Source organism: Coenobita brevimanus, chromosome 109 (genome assembly GCF_032717465.1).
Source record: "Coenobita brevimanus isolate Jiangsu-jjx chromosome 109, ASM3271746v2, whole genome shotgun sequence".
Lineage (NCBI taxonomy): Eukaryota > Metazoa > Arthropoda > Malacostraca > Decapoda > Coenobitidae > Coenobita > Coenobita brevimanus.
The window spans coordinates 1,781,653-1,800,705 of NC_137062.1; the positions used below are offsets into that span (position 1 = coordinate 1,781,653).

Genomic DNA, 19,053 nt, shown 5'->3' on the forward strand with positions numbered 1-19,053 from the left:
GAGAGAGAGAGAGGAGGGAGATATTTGCCAAAAACGATGGGTCAAGGCCCCTGAAACGCATAGTAACTCTCTTGTGATTCAGTGACTCCTTCTCAGCCAAGTAGAACTGCCTGGCCTTAGTTGATACAGATGACTAGAGTTGTGCCCACCATTGGACGGTTATGTGTACCAATATTAACACTGACACTCCCATGACCCACCCTCAGCAAAACACATGACTAGAGTTGTGCCCACCATTGGAGGGTTGAATGTTAATAAAATAAAATAAATAAAATAATAAGTTAATTAATAAAATAATACATAAAATAATAAATAAAATAAATAGAATAAATAAATAAATAAATAATAAAATAAATTAAAAATAAAAATAAATAAATAAAATAACGAGACTAAATCAGACCAGTGAAGTGAGGTAATATTCTAGACTTGTGTGCCTCATGAGGGTGTTGGTGTCAGCCGTGCATTATAAGGGTGTTGGTGTCAGCCTTGCATTATAAGGGTGTTGGTGTCAGCCTTGCATTATAAGGGTGTTGGTGTCAGCCTTGCATTATAAGGGTGTTGGTGTCAGCCGTGCATTATAAGGGTGTTGGTGTCAGCCTTGCATTATAAGGGTGTTGGTGTCAGACTTGCATTATAAGGGTGTTGTTGTCAGCCGTGCATTATAAGGGTGTTGGTGTCAGCCGTGCATTATAAGGGTGTTGGTGTCAGACTTGCATTATAAGGGTGTTGGTGTCAGCCGTGCATTATAAGGGTGTTGGTGTCAGCCGTGCATTATAAGGGTGTTGGTGTCAGCCTTGCATTATAAGGGTGTTGTTGTCAGCCGTGCATTATAAGGGTGTTGTTGTCAGCCGTGCATTATAAGGGTGTTGGTGTCAGACTTGCATTATAAGGGTGTTGTTGTCAGCCGTGCATTATAAGGGTGTTGGTGTCAGCCTTGCATTATAAGGGTGTTGGTGTCAGCCTTGCATTATAAGGGTGTTGGTGTCAGCCTTGCATTATAAGGGTGTTGGTGTCAGCCTTGCATTATAAGGGTGTTGGTGTCAGCCTTGCATTATAAGGGTGTTGGTGTTAGAGTTGCGTGCCTCATGAGGGTGTTGGTGTCAGCCTTGCATTATAAGGGTGTTGGTGTCAGCCTTGCATTATAAGGGTGTTGGTGTCAGCCGTGCATTATAAGGGTGTTGGTGTCAGCCTTGCATTATAAGGGTGTTGGTGTCAGCCTTGCATTATAAGGGTGTTGGTGTTAGAGTTGCGTGCCTCATGAGGGTGTTGGTGTCAGCCTTGCATTATAAGGGTGTTGGTGTCAGCCTTGCATTATAAGGGTGTTGGTGTCAGCCTTGCATTATAAGGGTGTTGGTGTTAGAGTTGCGTGCCTCATGAGGGTGTTGGTGTCAGCCTTGCATTATAAGGGTGTTGGTGTCAGCCTTGCATTATAAGGGTGTTGGTGTCAGCCTTGCATTATAAGGGTGTTGGTGTCAGCCTTGCATTATAAGGGTGTTGGTGTCAGCCGTGCATTATAAGGGTGTTGGTGTCAGCCTTGCATTATAAGGGTGTTGGTGTCAGAGTTGCGTGCCTCATGAGGGTGTTGGTGTCAGCCTTGCATTATAAGGGTGTTGGTGTTAGAGTTGCGTGCCTCATGAGGGTGTTGGTGTCAGCCTTGCATTATAAGGGTGTTGGTGTCAGCCGTGCATTATAAGGGTGTTGGTGTCAGAGTTGCGTGCCTCATGAGGGTGCTGGTGTCAGCCGTGCTAGTCACCACCATTACCACACAATATACAATGGACACTCACACCACAGTCACTTTACCTGCCACAATCTGCCATCCCTTCGCGGCCAATTTACCGACACTTAATGTTACAGTGTGGCAGTACTGTGGCTCTGCATCCATTCCATAGCACTGCTTCGTGACTAGCATTCAAAATGGAGAGATGGCAATTTTAGGCCAAGTTAAAGTGAACTGAGTAGACATCATTAAATGTTAATGACTGTGGTAACGACGGTGACACACACACACACACACACACACACACACACACACACACACACACACACACACACACACACACACACACACACACACACACACACACACACACACACACACACACACACACAGCCAATCCCAAGGCCAATCACCCCGTCTGCCTCTCACCTATTTCTCTCTCTGGGCAGTGAGTAGTTTGTTGTATTAATATCAAGGCTGAACCACTTTACTGTGATCTGAAGGTGTGTGTGTGTGTGTGTGTGTGTGTGTGTGTGTGTGTGTGTGTGTGTGTGTGTGTGTGTGTGTGTGTGTGTGTGTGTGTGTGTGTGTGTGTGTGTGTGTGTGTGTGTGTGTGTGTGTGTGTGTCATTACGTAATTGCGTATTGAGTATTGCCAGCACAATGGTTCCAGAGAGAGAGAGAGAGAGAGAGAGAGAGAATAAATGTATTAGGTAAGTGGAATTGACTATGGTGGCGCGGGAGGAAACGAAGGGATAATCTCTCTCTCTGTCTTTCTCTCTCTCTCCCTCTCTGCTCCAGTTCTTCCTTCTATTCCCAGTGTTAGTTGTGCCTTTATTTTTAATCAGATTAGACTCGTGTTCACTTGTGACCTCTAGATCTGTCTGTCTGTCTGCCTATCTAATGTATATCCACTTTAGCTGCGTTTAATAATTTACACACACACACACACACACACACACACACACACATACACACACACACACGCACTCACACACACACAAAACAGAATTTTCTGTTACTGTCAATGTTGGGTAGCTTCATTGTATAGAATAGTGTGTGTGTGTGTGTGTGTGTGTGTGTGTGTGTGTGTGTGTGTGTGTGTGTGTTACTTTACTCTTTAGGAAGGTTTAACAGCAAAATGGTTTCAGAGAGAGAGAGTAGTTAAGAAATGCTTGAAGAAGGGAATATGAGAGTGTAATGGCAATGATGCCTCAGTGAAGTGACGAACAGGGCAATGATGCCGGGATGTGAGGCAGATATATGGGAGGAAATGCTGGAAAGAGAGCGAGAGAGAGAGAGAGAGAGAGAGAGAGAGAGAGAGAGAGAGAGAGAGAGACTGGTTAAGAAATGCTTGAAGAAGGGAATATGAGAGTGTAATGGCAATGATACCTTAGTGAAGTGACGAACAGGGCAATGATGCCGGGATGTGAGGCAGATATATGGGAGGAAATGCTGGAAGGAGAGAGAGAGAAAGAGAGAGAGAGAGAGAGAGAGAGAGAGAGAGAGAGAGAGAGAGAGAGAGAGAGAGAGAGAGAGAGAGAGAGAGAGAGAGAGATTATTAGATAAGAGGACTTGGCGGTGGTGACGCTGATGGGAATGGAGGGATTAGCTCTCTCTCTCTCTCTCTCTCTCTCTCTCTCTCAGCTACTGCTACTTTTCTCTCATTTTCTTTTTTCCAACTCTCCTTTTTCTTCCATGGTTCTCTACTCTCTTCCAATATTCTTGCTACTTGCCTGTCTGTGTGCCTCCCTCCCCTTCATTTTGTCACCCTTCCCCTCACCCCTCCTTCCCAAAGCACTGCAGCTGTCAAGGTTACTGCCTTTGTTTACTGTCAATTATTGTTCTTTATACACACTGCTGAATCATTGAATAACGGCACAACGGATCTGTTAGTGACTCTGACAGCAGAGATACAGAGGAAGAGGAAGAATGAGTAAAGCCTAAAACCTGACAGAATCAAACTGTAAATCATAAACAACATTGATGCAACACTTATGATAATCCAAAAAAGCACATGGAATACAAAAACTCAGGCCAGCTATTCCTCAGCTGCTTAATAACACTCCTAAACCGCCAACTGTACTGGCATGTTGAACAACGCAGCAACATGAACACCTACTGTACTGGCATGTTGAACAACGCAGCAACATGAACACCTACTGTACTGGTATGCTGAACAACGCAGCAACATGAACACCTACTGTACTGGCATGTTGAACAACGCAGCAACATGAACACCTACTGTACTGACATGTTGAACAACGCAGCAACATGAACACCTACTGTACTGACATGTTGAACAACGCAGCAACATGAACACCTACTGTACTGACATGCTGAACAACGCAGCAACATGAACACCTACTGTACTGACATGTTGAACAACGCAGCAACATGAACACCTACTGTACTGGTATGCTGAACAACGCAGCAACATGAACACCTACTGTACTGGCATGTTGAACAACTCAGCAACATGAACACCTGCACGTGCAATTGTCCCGCAATAAAAAGTTAAGGAGTGGTAAAAGAGGATAAGATGATGGAAAGACAAGGTAGAAATATAATGAAGAGAGAAGAGGGGGAGAGATAAGTGAACAAGAGAATGTGAGGCAAGCAACGGAGACGAAGGGATAAAAATGGGAAGTCAGGGTAGAGAAATGAGAGAGAAATGAAAGGAGAGGAGAACTAGTATTTTCTGCATGTCTTTTTTCTTTACAATATAAGGTTTACAATACCTGGCAGGAACAGTCAAGCTGTCGACTATCAGCTTAATAAACAGGAGAGCCAACCCTTGTCATGTGCTGCTCAATACATACTTTATCCAAACAACTTGATCCCCTGTCAGTTCCCCAGCCTCATCAGCCTCCATACCTCGCTGTCTCACACACTCATTTACCACATCCATCCACCTTCTTGGCCTACCACGCCTCCTGCCACTTCCAAGTCACTCACATACACCCATTCCACCACCCTACCTACATCCATCCTCTCTGTATCACCCTACCATCTAATTACACCTTCTTCTTGGCCTACCACGCCTGCCATCCCTTCAAACTCACTCACATACACCCTTTCCACCACCCTACCTACATCCATCCTCTCTATATCACCCTTCCATCTAATTACACCTTCTTCTTGGCCTACCACGCCTCCTGCCACCCTCACACTCACTCACATACACCCTTTCCACCACCCTACCTACATCCATCCTCTCTATATCACCCTACCATCTAATTACACTCTGCCAACCAATTATTAACACATTGCACCTTACATGCTTCACGAATTACATTATTTCTTATCCTATCCACTCCCAGCACGACTCACTCTTTTGTTAATATTTACAGACGTAACATAGAGATGAAATACACAGCGGCATTGAAAGAGGAAATGAAAAGAGGAATATCAAGAGGAAAAACACAGAAGCGGGGATGAAGAGGAGAAGAAAAGAGGAAGGAAAAAAGAGAGAGAATAATTCAAGAGACAAGAGACCAGGGAGGGAAAGGAGAGAGAGTATGAGAGAGAAAAAAGTGAGAAATGAGGAGAAAGTAGAGTAACAGAATTGGAGAGAGAAAGAGAGAGAGAGAGAGAGAGAGAGAGAGAGAGAGAGAGAGAGAGAGAGAGAGAGAGAGAGAGAGAGAGAGAGAGAGAGAGAGAGAGAGGCAAAGCTATATCATATCGACAATAGAGACCAATACATATTTTAAGGAGCCATATGTGGTGATGGTGGTACTGATGGTGGTAGTGGTGGTGGTAGTGGTGGTGGTAGCGCAAATGGTGGTAATGTTGGTAATGGTGGTAGAAATGGTTATAGATGTCATGGTGATGGTGGTTATCGTGATGGTTATGTCAATGGCAATGGTGGTGGTAGTTGTGGTTATTGTGGTAGCTGTGGTGCTATCGGTGGTGGGTTGGTACCTGTGGTAGTAATGATGGTGGTGAGAATACTGAAGGTGACAGCTGGGATGAAAATGTTGGTAGTGAGGTGGTTGTGGTGGTAATGGTTGTAGTGTTGGTAGTGTGGTGGTTGTGGTGGTAATGGTTGTAGTGTTGGTAGTATGGTGGTTGTGGTGGTAATGGTTGTAGTGTTGGTAGTGTGATGGTAATGGTTGTAGTGTTGGTAGTGTGGTGGTTATGGTGGTAATGGTTGTAGTGTTGGTAGTGTGGTGGTTGTGGTGGTAATGGTTGTAGTGTTGGTAGTGTGGTGGTTGTGGTGGTAATGGTTGTAGTGTTGGTAGTGTGGTGGTTGTGGTGGTAATGGTTGTAGTGTTGGTAGTGTGGTGGTTGTGGTGGTTATGGTTGTAGTGTTGGTAGTGTGGTGGTTGTGGTGGTAATGGTTGTAGTGTTGGTAGTGTGGTGGTTGTCGTGGTAATGGTTGTAGTGTTGGTAGTGTGGTGGTTGTGGTGGTAATGGTTGTAATGTTGGTAGTGTGGTGGTTGTGGTGGTAATGGTTGTAGTGTTGGTAGTGTGGTGGTTGTGGTGGTAATGGTTGTAGTGTGGTGGTTGTGGTGGTAATGGTTGTAGTGTTGGAAGTGTGGTGGTTGTGGTGGTAATGGTTGTAGTGTTAGTAGTGTGGTGGTTGTGGTGGTAATGGTTGTAGTGTTGGTAGTGTGGTGGTTGTGGTGGTAATGGTTGTAGTGTTGGCAGTGTGGTGGTTGTGGTGGTAATGGTTGTAGTGTTGGCAGTGTGGTGGTTGTGGTGGTAATGGTTGTAGTGTTGGTAGAGGTGGTTGTGGTGGTAATGGTTGTAGTGTTGGTAGTGTGGTGGTTGTGGTGGTAATGGTTGTAGTGTTAGTAGTGTGGTGGTTGTGGTGGTAATGGTTGTAGTGTTGGTAGTGTGGTGGTTGTGGTGGTAATGGTTGTAGTGTTGGTAGTGTGGTGGTTGTGGTGGTAATGGTTGTAGTGTGACATTTGTGTTTGAGAGACTGAGGATGAGAAGAGGAACCAAAAAAATATATATATTAAAAAGTACACACTAAGAGAGGGGAAAAGAAGTGATGGTTGTGGTGGTGGTGGTGATTGAACAAATAATAATAATAATAATAATAATAATAATAATAATATTAATAATAATATTAATAGTAATAATAAAACAATAATTAAATACTATTACTACTACTACTAACAACAACAACAATCACTAACAGCTCTCCTCCCAGTGAGTGTTGGCGTGAGGTGGTATCCATGAATCAAGGAGAATCAGATGGATTGAATGTACAGACGCCCAAAGAAGTGATGACCCGATCCCCAGTACCTTTCGCTCAGAAAGTGGTATCTGGCAACTACTGCGGCCTTGTTATATTTCCTATATTGCACACCGGAAAGAGCAGTATTTAGGTAAACAAAAAGCAATAAATACTTTTACTGTGTAAATCTCGCATTACGGAAGAGGAAACCACGGTATACTAAAGTTGAGGTTTAGCCGTACGAAAGAATGTGAAACGCACTCCCTATCGCTCAACGGTTTCAGGGTTAAAATGCGAAGAAACTCTCGTAATACTCATTTTACATCCTAAATCAACAGTGCTGAAGTAAAAATGTTCAATAAAAGAAAACACATAGATATGCGTAATGTTGAAATCACGAGAGCCATCAAATCAGAAATATAAACATCTAAAAATATATTATTATCCACATTCAATTCTCTCTGCGGGATTATATTTACACGGGAAACCCCATGAGTGCTGTAAGCAAGATGGATCGTCAACACGATACTACAGCGTCTCAGTGCAAGTAGATTATAGCTCTTTATTTAGCAAATATTCCAGTACGACAGATATACCGGCAGCTTAACATCGAGGAGGACAGTTAACGGATAGATAAGCGATATAGAGAGGTAGAACAGAAAAATGGAGCCCCTCCTAGCACAAGGCCAAAACAGACATATTATTGCATGTGCCAAAGAACAACCCCTAACCACATGTGGTGCTACCAAGAAGCAAATTAATCTGCCGGTATTCAGTTAAGCTAGTGAAAGCAATGCAATTATTTGGGGGAAATTGGACATTTTATTCACACGATGAAAATTAAACGTTATAAAATATATAAGCTGTTTCATGAAAGAACTAAACAGGGAAAGGATGATAGTCAAAAGCAAGAGTGCGACAATGAAGAGAACTTCAGACGAAAAGGATTGTATAAAAAAGGGGGGGGGGGGAATCACGACAAAGGCGAAGACACCCACCCACAGCCATGGCATGATACTTTCTGAGTGATATAACGGTAAGGCCTTCCGTGCAATGTTGCAATGGAAAAAAACACAGAAATCCGCTATATTGGTCTCAAAAGTAGTAAAACTTCGCAAGACTAAGGAAAATAAGGAAAACAGTGCTAGACATGACTTGAAAAGACCGCCAAATACACAGAAAATATTTAAATTTTTACCAGCTAGATTGCTTTTAAAACCTCTAAATTTAGCGGGAAAATTGCTACACTGGTAACACTGCTGGCATGAATCGTGACGAGTGGAAACGTGCCAGATGTCGCTTTTTGCTTAATTATTGTTTTGACCTAAAAAGAAATACAAGCTAAACTTTACCATTATTTTCGGAAGATTAGTTTTCTCACGCCATACATAATGTTTGCCGTTCAGGCAAAGACTGTTTCCGTTTCCTAACTCCCAATCAAGTGAACGTTGTCAGACCCAGGGACTTTGTCCGAAACTTAAAGAAAGCGAGTCATCACTTTTTTGGGCGATCGTACAGTACAGACGAAGTGGTGTAGTGAAATACGGCTGGCGATAACCGTAGAGTTTAGTGAAGTTTACCATATACCATCCTAACTACCACTATCACCATGTAATGCCACAAGAGTCAAAACATGGGAGAGTCATGTAAGTTAAGGCCTTAGCACGTAAGTTATACATATTTGAAAGTCATTTAAGTTAAGACTTTAGTACGTAAGCTATAAATTTGTATTTACCCTAATCCATTCTAGGCTTAAGATATAGAAACATGCTTGTACCTAGTAGTTAATGTTCTTTTTATTATTATTTCTGTAGCTGTAAGATCATAAATCTCATTTATGCTGTGCTAATCCTTAAGAATATTTGTACATGTTGTAGGTGAATTTGCTGGGGGCATACGTCGGGTATTTGAGTGGCGTATCGTCTGTACTCATTTTCTATTAAATCAGATCTGATGTAATCAGTAAAATCATAATGTTGTCGATTAACATGCTTATAGAAGAAATAATATCGTATAGAGGGGGGAAAGCCGTTAAAAGGTTTAGTTAACTAGTGCCCGAGGACATGACGTAATAGTTGGGTAATGTATTCCTCCGCCGAGAGGATGCTAGCGACCGCTGTTGATTCAATTTACGACTCTTTGTGTGAGATAATTAGAATAACTAAATTTTCCCTGTCAGATTGAGAGTAAAGAAAATAATATCTGCATCCGTTCAGAATCAGAAGTTTAGAGTTGTGACCCTCATGGGGTAAAGCAAAAAGTACCCTACATGTCATCCAAGTCGCTTAGTTTCCCGCATTTTGAAAAGTAACAGAGGGGGGTATTTGCCAGCTCCTTGCTCATTCTCAATTTTGCCCCCGCGCTATGTACAGGTGAGTTTCATTACTCCGTTTTCTTCCCTTCCCCCTTGTTCATACTGGCGTTGTAAAAGTTCAGTGATATTATGTGTGCCGTTGTGACCTAAGTTGTAATGTGACTGATTCTCAATTTTGCCCCCGCGCTATGTACAGATGCTGTGAAGACTCCGCCTCAAAAACTTCCTCAAACCGCCATATTGTAACTGCCCTAGCAAAGTTCGTTAGGACTTAAATTGTACACTCACCATTTACACAAAACTCAATGATTAGTTCTTTTGATTATGTAATTGTTTAGTAAATTTATCTTGTGAAAGGAGAATAGTCGTGATTTTTTTTTCTTTTGGTATATAATGTATCAGGTGAGCTCGGAGAGTACCCTAAGTCCCCAAGGCAAACTCCCTCGCCTGATGTGCTCGGAGAAAGCCTATATGCCCACGAGTGTACTGAATGTGGCGAACCGTTTATGTTAAGTATCACTGATGTTGGGGAGGAGTGAGATCTAATGAGTAATAACAATTGTTGGCTAACTGAGGTATATGTGCCTGTATGACATTTGTTGTGGAGAAAATTCTGTGTACTGTGAGTATATAAAATGTTAAATGATTGAAAAATCTAGAGTTCTATCAAAAAGTAAAGTTTCATTTCTTAGAGAAAAAGTCAATTTAAGTTGTCATTTATTAGTAAATTGAATAGTATAATGTAATGTGATTTAAAGAAAGAAGAGATATTAGTAAATTCAGCATTTTGTAACGTTTATTGAGTTTCACTGTCATTCCTCTCTTATATCTCTCAAATCATGTATAACTTCTTCTCATAACCCTCGTGCCTTGGTGGGAATTGTTTTCGACCCCTGTGCTGAATCGGTTTTGGGAGTATAAAGTTCTGTTATTGCATTGTCACGCTACCCAAAGTTGTTTTTGTTATGCTACCTAAAAATTCTCTTATTGTTACGCTACTCACGATCAAGCTACCAAATTTCTTTCCTATTAGTAATTATTCAGAACGGCCAATTTTCCTTGTGTGTGATATTTGATAGAGAGAATTAAATAAATTTTTGAATAATCTTGGATCCTAACCGATTGCACAGTTAGTCCAACAATATCAGGATAAGGGTCGAACGAACTCTAAGGATATAATTTGTGGTGATCGTTGTAAGTCAGCCTCAAACAACAACACCCAATAAAAGGGATCGGGCATCACATAATGGTGGCAGCGGTGGGATAAATTCCCAGTTGCATAATAGTGGCAGCATAGTGGGGTAAATTCCCAGTCACATAATAGTGACAGCATAGTGGAATAAATTTCCAGTCACATAATAGTGACAGCATAGTGGGATAAATTCCCAGTCATTACCCCAAGGTTACAGGCTTGTGAGGAGAAGCCGAGAGAAAGAGACGGAATGTTAAAGGTTGCTTTGGTGGGGCACAGCCAGATCCCGAGACGGTTGGAGGTGAGAGATGTTGAGCTGCGGATTTTCAGAGGGCCAGGGGCCAGAGCTAGGAATTTTTTTCATGATCAACGGCTGAATGCTGTCTTAGAGTGGGAATGTGACCTAGTCCTTTTATGGCTAGGGAGCAATGACATTGACGGGGAATGCACCCCTGCGAAAGTGTTTTCAGATATCAGAGAAGTAGTGAAAGAGTAATGGTATTGAATGTTAAAAATGTCTAGACCAGGGCAGTTATTTTTATCCAAACCTGAACCAGAACAATCAGTATTAGAAACCATGGAAAGGCTTCCCAGAGAAATTCGTGATATTGAAGCCCAGATGCAAGATAGTAACACCATGAAAGACTTGGTCCCCCCTCCAATTCTTTCTAATAGCCCCAGTGCTAACCCAGGTCCAATCCACTCAACCCCTAACCCACGGACAATGGTCCCTAGGAAGTCCCTTACCAAGCCGCGAGACATACCTATATTGGAGTTAACCACGTTACAAGGATTAGAGGCTACCGCACGATTGGACATGTTTTTCGAGTTAGTAGAGCAAGTAGATGAAAGCGACGAGATCCGAATACATGTAGCCAAGGGACGAATGGGACAGGAACTGGCCGTGTTCATACATAGTTATCAGAAGGGACATCATGTACTCACCTGGCCAGAACTCAAACAGTACCTTAGAGAGGAGTTTGCCGTTGAAGTGACGATAGACCGAGCCTGGCAAGAGCTGGATGGTATGACATATAGTTGGGAAGAGCCCCCACAATCGTTCGTACACCGTTACATTTGTCAAAATGCGGTGGTGGAATCGAGATTCCCTCACAAGAAATTCCCATGTCGAGATCGGAGGTTGAAGCGTAAGCTATGGTATGGGTTGCCAACAGAGTCCCGTGAGAAGCTGGAGGGCTTCCTAGACGACTCATACTCTCTGAGGAAATTCATACACAGACTAGAGCATGAGAGACAATTGTTAGAAGAGAGATATGCTGGGAGAGTTAATACGACATAAGCTGACGGTTTACAAGGGTCTCTCAATGTTTCTCAGTCCGTTTCCCAACCCCCTGTGACGGTAAACACAGATAACGCTGCAACAGCCGCGAATGACATGATGAAAGAGTTAGGAGACCAAATAAGAGAATTGAAGTCTGATCTAGCTAAAGTAAATAAAACAGCAGTTCAAACTAAACCAGTAACCAGACAGAAGTACTGTCCTCATTGCTTAGCTTCCTCACATGATTTGAGAGAGTGCTGGAGAAAACCACCTCCGGGTCATTGTTTCGACTGCAGGTGACCCGGGTGTAGATGTGGAAATAAAGGTTGTCCCGGACGAGCAGGGTGGGCTCAGTTGGCTGTGAACGCACAGGCTACCCCGACTCCGACTGCTGGACAGAACGAGCCAGTCACAAATGCACAACGAACCCAGAGTACAGATACGCAGATATGACTAATCGAAGGCTTAACTTCGCCTACCGTAAGTGTGAACGTTAATGATAGAATTTTAGAAGCAGTCGTAGACACTGGGAGTGGTCATACGCTGATCATGGAAAAGGCCTCTCGCAGACTTGGCGGGAAAATAAATACACGGCAAAACACTCCTAACTTGCAAGGTGTCACGGGTGCCCCGTTAAGAATCCTAGACATGATCAAGGTCAACATCAGCATAGGTGATGATAAAGTATATAGTCAATGGTGCCCAGTGGTACCAAATTCATATCTTGGGACTGAAGTGCTTTTGGGGTGCGATGTAATGGACAGGCACCACTAATCTGGAATGGAGCACAAAGGGTGATGATGTGGGATGGAGCCCCCTATACAGTCAATCACATCCCGAGACAACGCAACAAAGTTCAGAGAGTCAGGACTGCTCCAATCGCATCGATAACTACGCAGAGTGACTTGACACAGATAAATCTATTGCAAGTAGAAAAATTTAGTCCTTATCAGACCAAATTCGTAGCCGTACCTGTCGCTGAAGTACGTGAAACAACGTTAATCGTACACCCTCAAGCTAGGTTCAGCCAAAACAGTCATCCATACTTAGTGAAAGTGAACTCAGAGGGACAAATACATCTGCCCCTTAATAATGTATCTAAGGTAGATAAGACATTCAAGAGAGGTACAATATTGGGTTCATACGAAAGAATGCCAGACCAGTCACCAAGTACAATCCAAAGTGTAATTCAGATCCATAATGATTTGCTACCCAATGATGACGAAGTAGATGAGAGTGGTACGCACGTACAAAGGCTGAACAAGCTGATCAACGAGCAATCGTGGAGGCATCTCACACAGAAACAAAGGGACGAGTTAGCCAAGGTAATCCTCCAACATGATCCTTTATTCACTCTAGATAAGAGAGAGTTGGGTACTATTGCTGGTCCTCCCGCACACATTAAGGTAGCTGATCCTCAACCGAGTCGCGGGCCGACCTATCGTTATCCAGAACAGGCGAAGCAAATCATCGCCGATATGTTACAGGACATGGAAGATAGGGAAATCACTGAGAGGTCGATTGCGGCCTGGCTCTCTCCCATAGTACTTGTTAACAAACCAGATGGAAGTAAGCATATGTGTCTGGACTATCGGCACGTAAACACTCATCTTGCCACGGACATATACCCACTACCCAGACTCGAAGAATTAGTAGAACAAGCTGCGGGATATAAGTACTATGTAACTCTTGACATGCGGGAGGTGTATTTCCAAATCATGCTTGATGAAGAAAGTAGAGACCTCACGACCTTCAGTGATGGAGTAACTTTGTATAGATTCAGAAGGCTCCCGTTTGGGCTAAATTGCTCGCCAGCTATTTTTTTCACGTCGTATGCAGGCTGTCTTAGCACCATTATTGTGACAAGGGTGGATCAAAAACTACCTAGATGACATCATTTTGTGGGCCCATGATTTTCCGACCCTACTCGACCGGCTGAGTCAGTTGTTTGCATTGCTAACCCGTAATGGTGTGAAGTTGAATTTGAGTAAATGCACATTCGGGATGAAAGAAGTCACTTTCCTTGAACATAAAATCTCTGCCGAGGGTAGTAAGCCAGATCCTAAAAATATTGAGGCAGTCTCCAAAATGAAGTGGCCAACCAATGTAAAAGAAGTGCGCCGATTTTTGGGTATGTGTGGTTTCTACAGGAAACACGTTCCATCATTTGCTAAAGTTGCCACACCCCTAACCAATCTAACCAAATCAACCGTGAATTTTGAATGGACAGATCAGTGCCAGGAGGCATTTGAACATCTGAAATCATGCCTTATTAATGCACCTATCCTGGTCAGAGCGAGTGTAGAACGACAGTTTATCGTCACCACTGATGCTAGTAACACACATGTTGGAGGCGTTCTGAGTCAGATCCAACCAGATGGGACAGATAGACCGATCGGGTACTTTTCAAAGAAATTGGGACCGTGTGAGACCCGGTACTCAGTGACAGACAAAGAAGCTCTTGCGGTAGTGTTAACACGTCGCCATTTTTCACATTGTTTATGGGGGAACATTTTTACGATTGTTACAGACCACCAACCGCTAACCAGTGTATTTAAGAGAAAAACTAAATCACCCCGTATGAATAGATGGATACTTGAAATGCGAGAGTTTAATTACAACATTCAGTATGTCAAAGGCAAATACAATTATGTAGCAGATCAGTTATCTAGACCCGTTCGAGTCATAGTACATTCACCAGAGTCTGATTTTTTTTTTTTTATGCGAGGAAGAAGGAACCAAAGGCCATGAGCCCGCAGTAACAGTTCCCTCCAATAGAAAAACAAAATACAATATAGAGCCAAATTCAAGATCCGATCATTTTGAGATGCCTGGACACACTGCGTTTGAAAGACTGGAGATCATAGGCAACAGGAAATACAGACAGAGGGAGACAGTTCCAGAGCTGACCTGTTGCATAAATGAAAGACTGGGAGTAACGGTTAATTCTTGCATTAGAGAGTTGGACAGAAAAAGGATGAGAGTCTGCTGCCAGACGGGTGCTACGCGCCCGTCGTAGGGGTGGAGGAATGCAAGCAGACAGTTCAGAGGAGCAGTGACCATTAAAGTAGCAATAGAAAAGAGATAAAGATGCAACAGTGCGGCGAAGAGACAGAGGTTGAAGGGAGTCAGTAAGAGGAGGAGAGTTAATGAGACGAAAAGCCTTTGACTCCACCCTATTGAGAAAAGCTGTATGAGGGGAGCCTCCCCACACATGAGAGTTGTACTCCACACAGGGGCGGATAAAACCCCTGTATAGAGTCAACAATTGCGCAGGGGTAAAGAAAGAGCGGAGTTGGCTTAGCACACCCAATCTCTTGGAAGCAGATTTTACAAGAGATGTAATATGATCTTTCCAAGATAAGTCCCGAGTAAATGAAACCCCAAGCATGTTCAAGGATGATGTAGGATTAAGCTGAATATTATTAAACATTAGTGGGTATACCTGTGGAAGATTTTGTCGGGTTGATAGGCGTAAGAACTGAGTCTTAGATGCATTAAAGACAACCATATTATTTTTACCCCAGTCAGAGATACGAGCCAAGTCAGACATTAGGTGTGCCATAGCCTCATCCCTTGTTTGTTGAAGTAACTGTTGAGATGGGCGTTGCGGGAACCGAATGGAAAGGTGAAGGGTGGAGTCATCAGCGTAAGAGTGGATGTGGTTAGATGTACAGCTTAGAAGATCATTGATGAATAAAAGGAAGAGAGTTGGTGAGAGGACAGAGCCCTGAGGAACACCACTGTTGATAGATCTAGGAGAAGAACGATGGCCGTCTATAACAGCGGCTATAGAACGACCAGAAAGGAAGCTAGCGATGAAGGCACAGATAGAAGGATAGAAACCGTAAGAGGGCAGTTTGGAAATTAAAGATTTATGCCAGACTCGATCGAAAGCCTTTGAGATGTCAAGTGAAATGGCAAAGCTTTCGCCAAAGTCCCGAAAGGAGGATGACCAGGAGTCTGAAAGGTAGGTGAGAAGATCGCCAGTGGAGCGTCCCTGACGGAACCCATACTGACGATCGGAAAGAAGGTTGTGATAGGAAAGATGCCTTAAAATTTTTCTATTAAGAATTGACTCGAAAACTTTTGAAATACAGGATGTTAAAGCAATTGAACGATAGTTGGAGGGTTGGGAGTGGTCACCCTTCTTTGGGACTGGCTGAATGAGAGCAAACTTCCAGCAAGAAGGAAAGGTACAAGTTGACAGACAAAGACGAAAGGGTTTGCCTAGGCAGGGTGTAAGCACAGAAGCACAGTTCTTGAGAACAACAGGAGGGACCCCATCAGGCCCATATGCCTTGTTAGTACTGAGGCCAGTGATGGCAGAAAATACATCAACTGAAGAAATTTTAATGTCAGCCATGAGGAAGTCAGAGGGGGGAAGTGATGGAGGAACAGCACCGGAATCGTCTAAGGTAGAATTGGAGGAGAAAGTCTGTGCGAAGAGATCTGCTTTATCAGTAGAAGAAATAGCTACAGAACCATCAGAGTAGAAAAGAGGAGGGAAGGATGATGAGGTAAAGTTGTTAGAAAGATTTTTAGCAAGATGCCAGAAGGAGCGGGAAGAATTCGAGTTGGAGAGTTGAGAGCATTTAGTATGGATGAAATTATTTTTAGTAGAGCGAAGAACAGACTTAGCACGATTCCGGGCAGAAACGTAAAGATGATGTGATTCAGGGGTGGGTTGGCTCCGGTACCTTTTGTAGGTCCTCTCCTTGTTGCGGACAGCATTAGAACAAGCGTGATTAAACCAAGACTTTCTTGCATTAGTCAAAGGATATGAGAAAGGAATGTATGCTTCCATGCCCGAGAGAATAACCTCCGTAATGTGCAAGGCACACTCAGATGGCTCACGGCCATGGAAGCAATAATCATTCCAGGGAAAATCAAAGAAGTACTGCCTGAGGGCCTCCCAGTCTGTGGCTCCAAAATGCCACAGACGACGTTTCCCTGGAGGGTCCACAGGCCATACCGGAGTGATAGGACAGGTTAAGGTAATAAGGTTGTGATCGGAGGAGCCCAACGGAGAGAAAAGATTAACAGAGTAAGCAGAAGGATTAGTTGTGAGGAAGAGGTCAAGTATGTTGGAGCTCTCTCCAAGGCGGTCAGGGATACGGGTAGGGTGCTGTACAAGCTGCTCTAGGTCATTAAGGATAGAAAAGATGTAGGCTTGTTCACCAGGTGGATCCGTGAAAGGAGAGGAGAGCCAAAGGTGGTGGTGAACATTGAAATCTCCAAGAATGGAGATTTCAGAGAAAGGAGAAATGGATAGAATGTGTTCCATCGTAGAAGTAAGATAGTCGAAGAATTTTTGATAGTCAGTAGAATTAGGGGATAAGTAAACAGCACAGATATATTTAGTCAGAGAATGACAGGAAAGCCGAAGCCAGAGTGTGGAGAATTCAGAAGAATCAAGTTCAGGAACACGAGAGCAAGATAAGTCGTTGCATATATATACACAACAGCCACCTTTGGCTTTGAAATGAGTATAGAGAAAGTAGGAGGATACAGAAAAGGGTTTGCTGTCAGTTGCCTCAGACAGCTGAGTCTCCGTTAGAAAAAGAAGGTGAGGTTTAGAGGAGGAGAGGTGGTGCTCAACAGAGCGAAAGTTAGATTGGTTGGGACTGACGAGCGAACAGATGTGAGATAAGCAGAAAGAAGATCTAATGTGGGAAGAACTTATCAAATATTTGCAAGGTGAAAGGTTTCCAGCCAGAAGACTACCTAAAGCTGCTCTAAGTCAATTTGCACTTCAGAATGAATTGTTATATTACACCAGGGTTAAATCAGATGGCACTACCCAATATTGTTTAGTAGTCCCACAGACCATGATTGGCCAAGCAATGAAGTTAGCTCATGAGACATCTGGACATTTGGGCCAGAAGAAGACGATCCAAAAGGCAGAGGAACTCTTCTACTGGCCTAATTTGAAAGTAGATATTTGTCAGTATGTAAAACAGTGTGTAACTTGTCAGCGATTCAAAGGCGAAGCTGGACTACAACAGCAGTATAAAGTGTTTCCACCTGTGGATAAACCACTTGAAAGAATCAGTATAGATGACAGATATGACTGCTGGAGTACAGGGCTATCGCTACGTGATGACACTGATTGATCACTACTCTAGGTATGTTAAATTCTATCCTCTTAAAACAAAACATACACACACGATAGTACACAACCTAGGGCAGTTTATGGCAGACTATGGCACTCCAAGAGGGGTTATGGTGGACAACGGAGGAGAGTTCTACAGTCGGGAGTTCCAGCAGTTCAGCAGGAGGCGGAATGTTACGATCTGGTATATCACGCCGTATCATCCTCAGAGTAATGGGATGGTTGAAAGGATGCACCGCACCTTCAAGAGTGTGCTGGCCTGTTTGAGTAATGGGCATCCTCTCCACTGGCCTGAACTCCTGCAACCAACCCAGGTCGTGATGAATCAGGCCTGGCACTCCTCTACGGGACACCAACCCTATTTTGCATTTTTCTCTCGCTACCCGCCTAGAATTGTTAGTGCTTCCTTGCCCAGTGTTGATGGAGAAGAGGACGAGTTGGCTGTTGCTCACGAACTAATTAAACAGACCCATGAGAAAATGACCAGAAGGTATAGAAGTGTGGCGAACCTCCGGCGTAAGAATCAGTCGGTAGGAGTTCGCAGTCTGGTGTGGATAAAATGGGAGACCCCTATCCCAGGGACATGTCGAAAGTTGAACGTGAAATGGGATGGGCCTTACCGAGTAGTGAAAGTATTATTGGACAGGGGAGGATATGTGTTAGAAAACGTGTTCACTGGAAACAAAGTACAAAGGGCAGCAGACAAAGTGAAGCCGTACAGTGGTAGTGAGGAGTGGTTATTGGGTCCTCTTGAGGAGTTTACCCTGTGTCCCGAGGATGAGAACCTACCTCTTCGAACTAGGAGGCCTCCCCAGAGGTTGATTGAAGAATGTTAGTGATGAATTGTGGTGGAAAGTTGTGTTCCGAGACAGTAAAGATTGATGTGCGAAACCAGACCATGTGAAAGTCAACCGCCAGAGGTGATATGAAAGAAAAAAAAAAATCAAACCCAGAGTTAGATCAAAGAGAGAGTAGACCTTGTGCTGAAGTGGGGACAAGTGCTTTAATTCGAGGGGGAAAGCGCTCATCCCTCAACTCACAATCAGCACGGTTCGTGGTGAAGGGAGGTCACTTTAGGACGTAGCAAGTGCTAGTCAGTATGCCGGGTGGAGGGCTGGAAACACATGGTTGAATGAATGTGAGGAATAAACGAAGGTGTGTTTGAGAGAGCAATGTGGAAGCGTCCCCGGGACTATCTTGCTATCGAGAGTGCCAATCATAACCCAGGTGGGTGGATAAC

At 43.5% G+C, this 19,053-nt stretch overlaps 1 protein-coding gene across 1 annotated transcript; it reads left to right on the forward strand.

Annotated features, from left to right (window-relative positions):
• Positions 1 to 17,893: 17,893 nt before the first annotated feature.
• On the forward strand, positions 17,894 to 18,649 carry LOC145417190 (uncharacterized). Its single transcript, XM_080285963.1, has one exon. The coding sequence runs from the start codon at positions 17,894 to 17,896 to the stop codon at positions 18,647 to 18,649; it is 756 nt and encodes a 251-aa protein (XP_080142089.1).
• Positions 18,650 to 19,053: the final 404 nt, after the last annotated feature.

Excerpts from the sequence above, each read along its gene's own strand:
- LOC145417190 (XM_080285963.1), top strand. The coding sequence starts at position 17,894 with ATGGCAGACTATGGCACTCCAAGAGGGGTTATGGTGGACAACGGAGGA.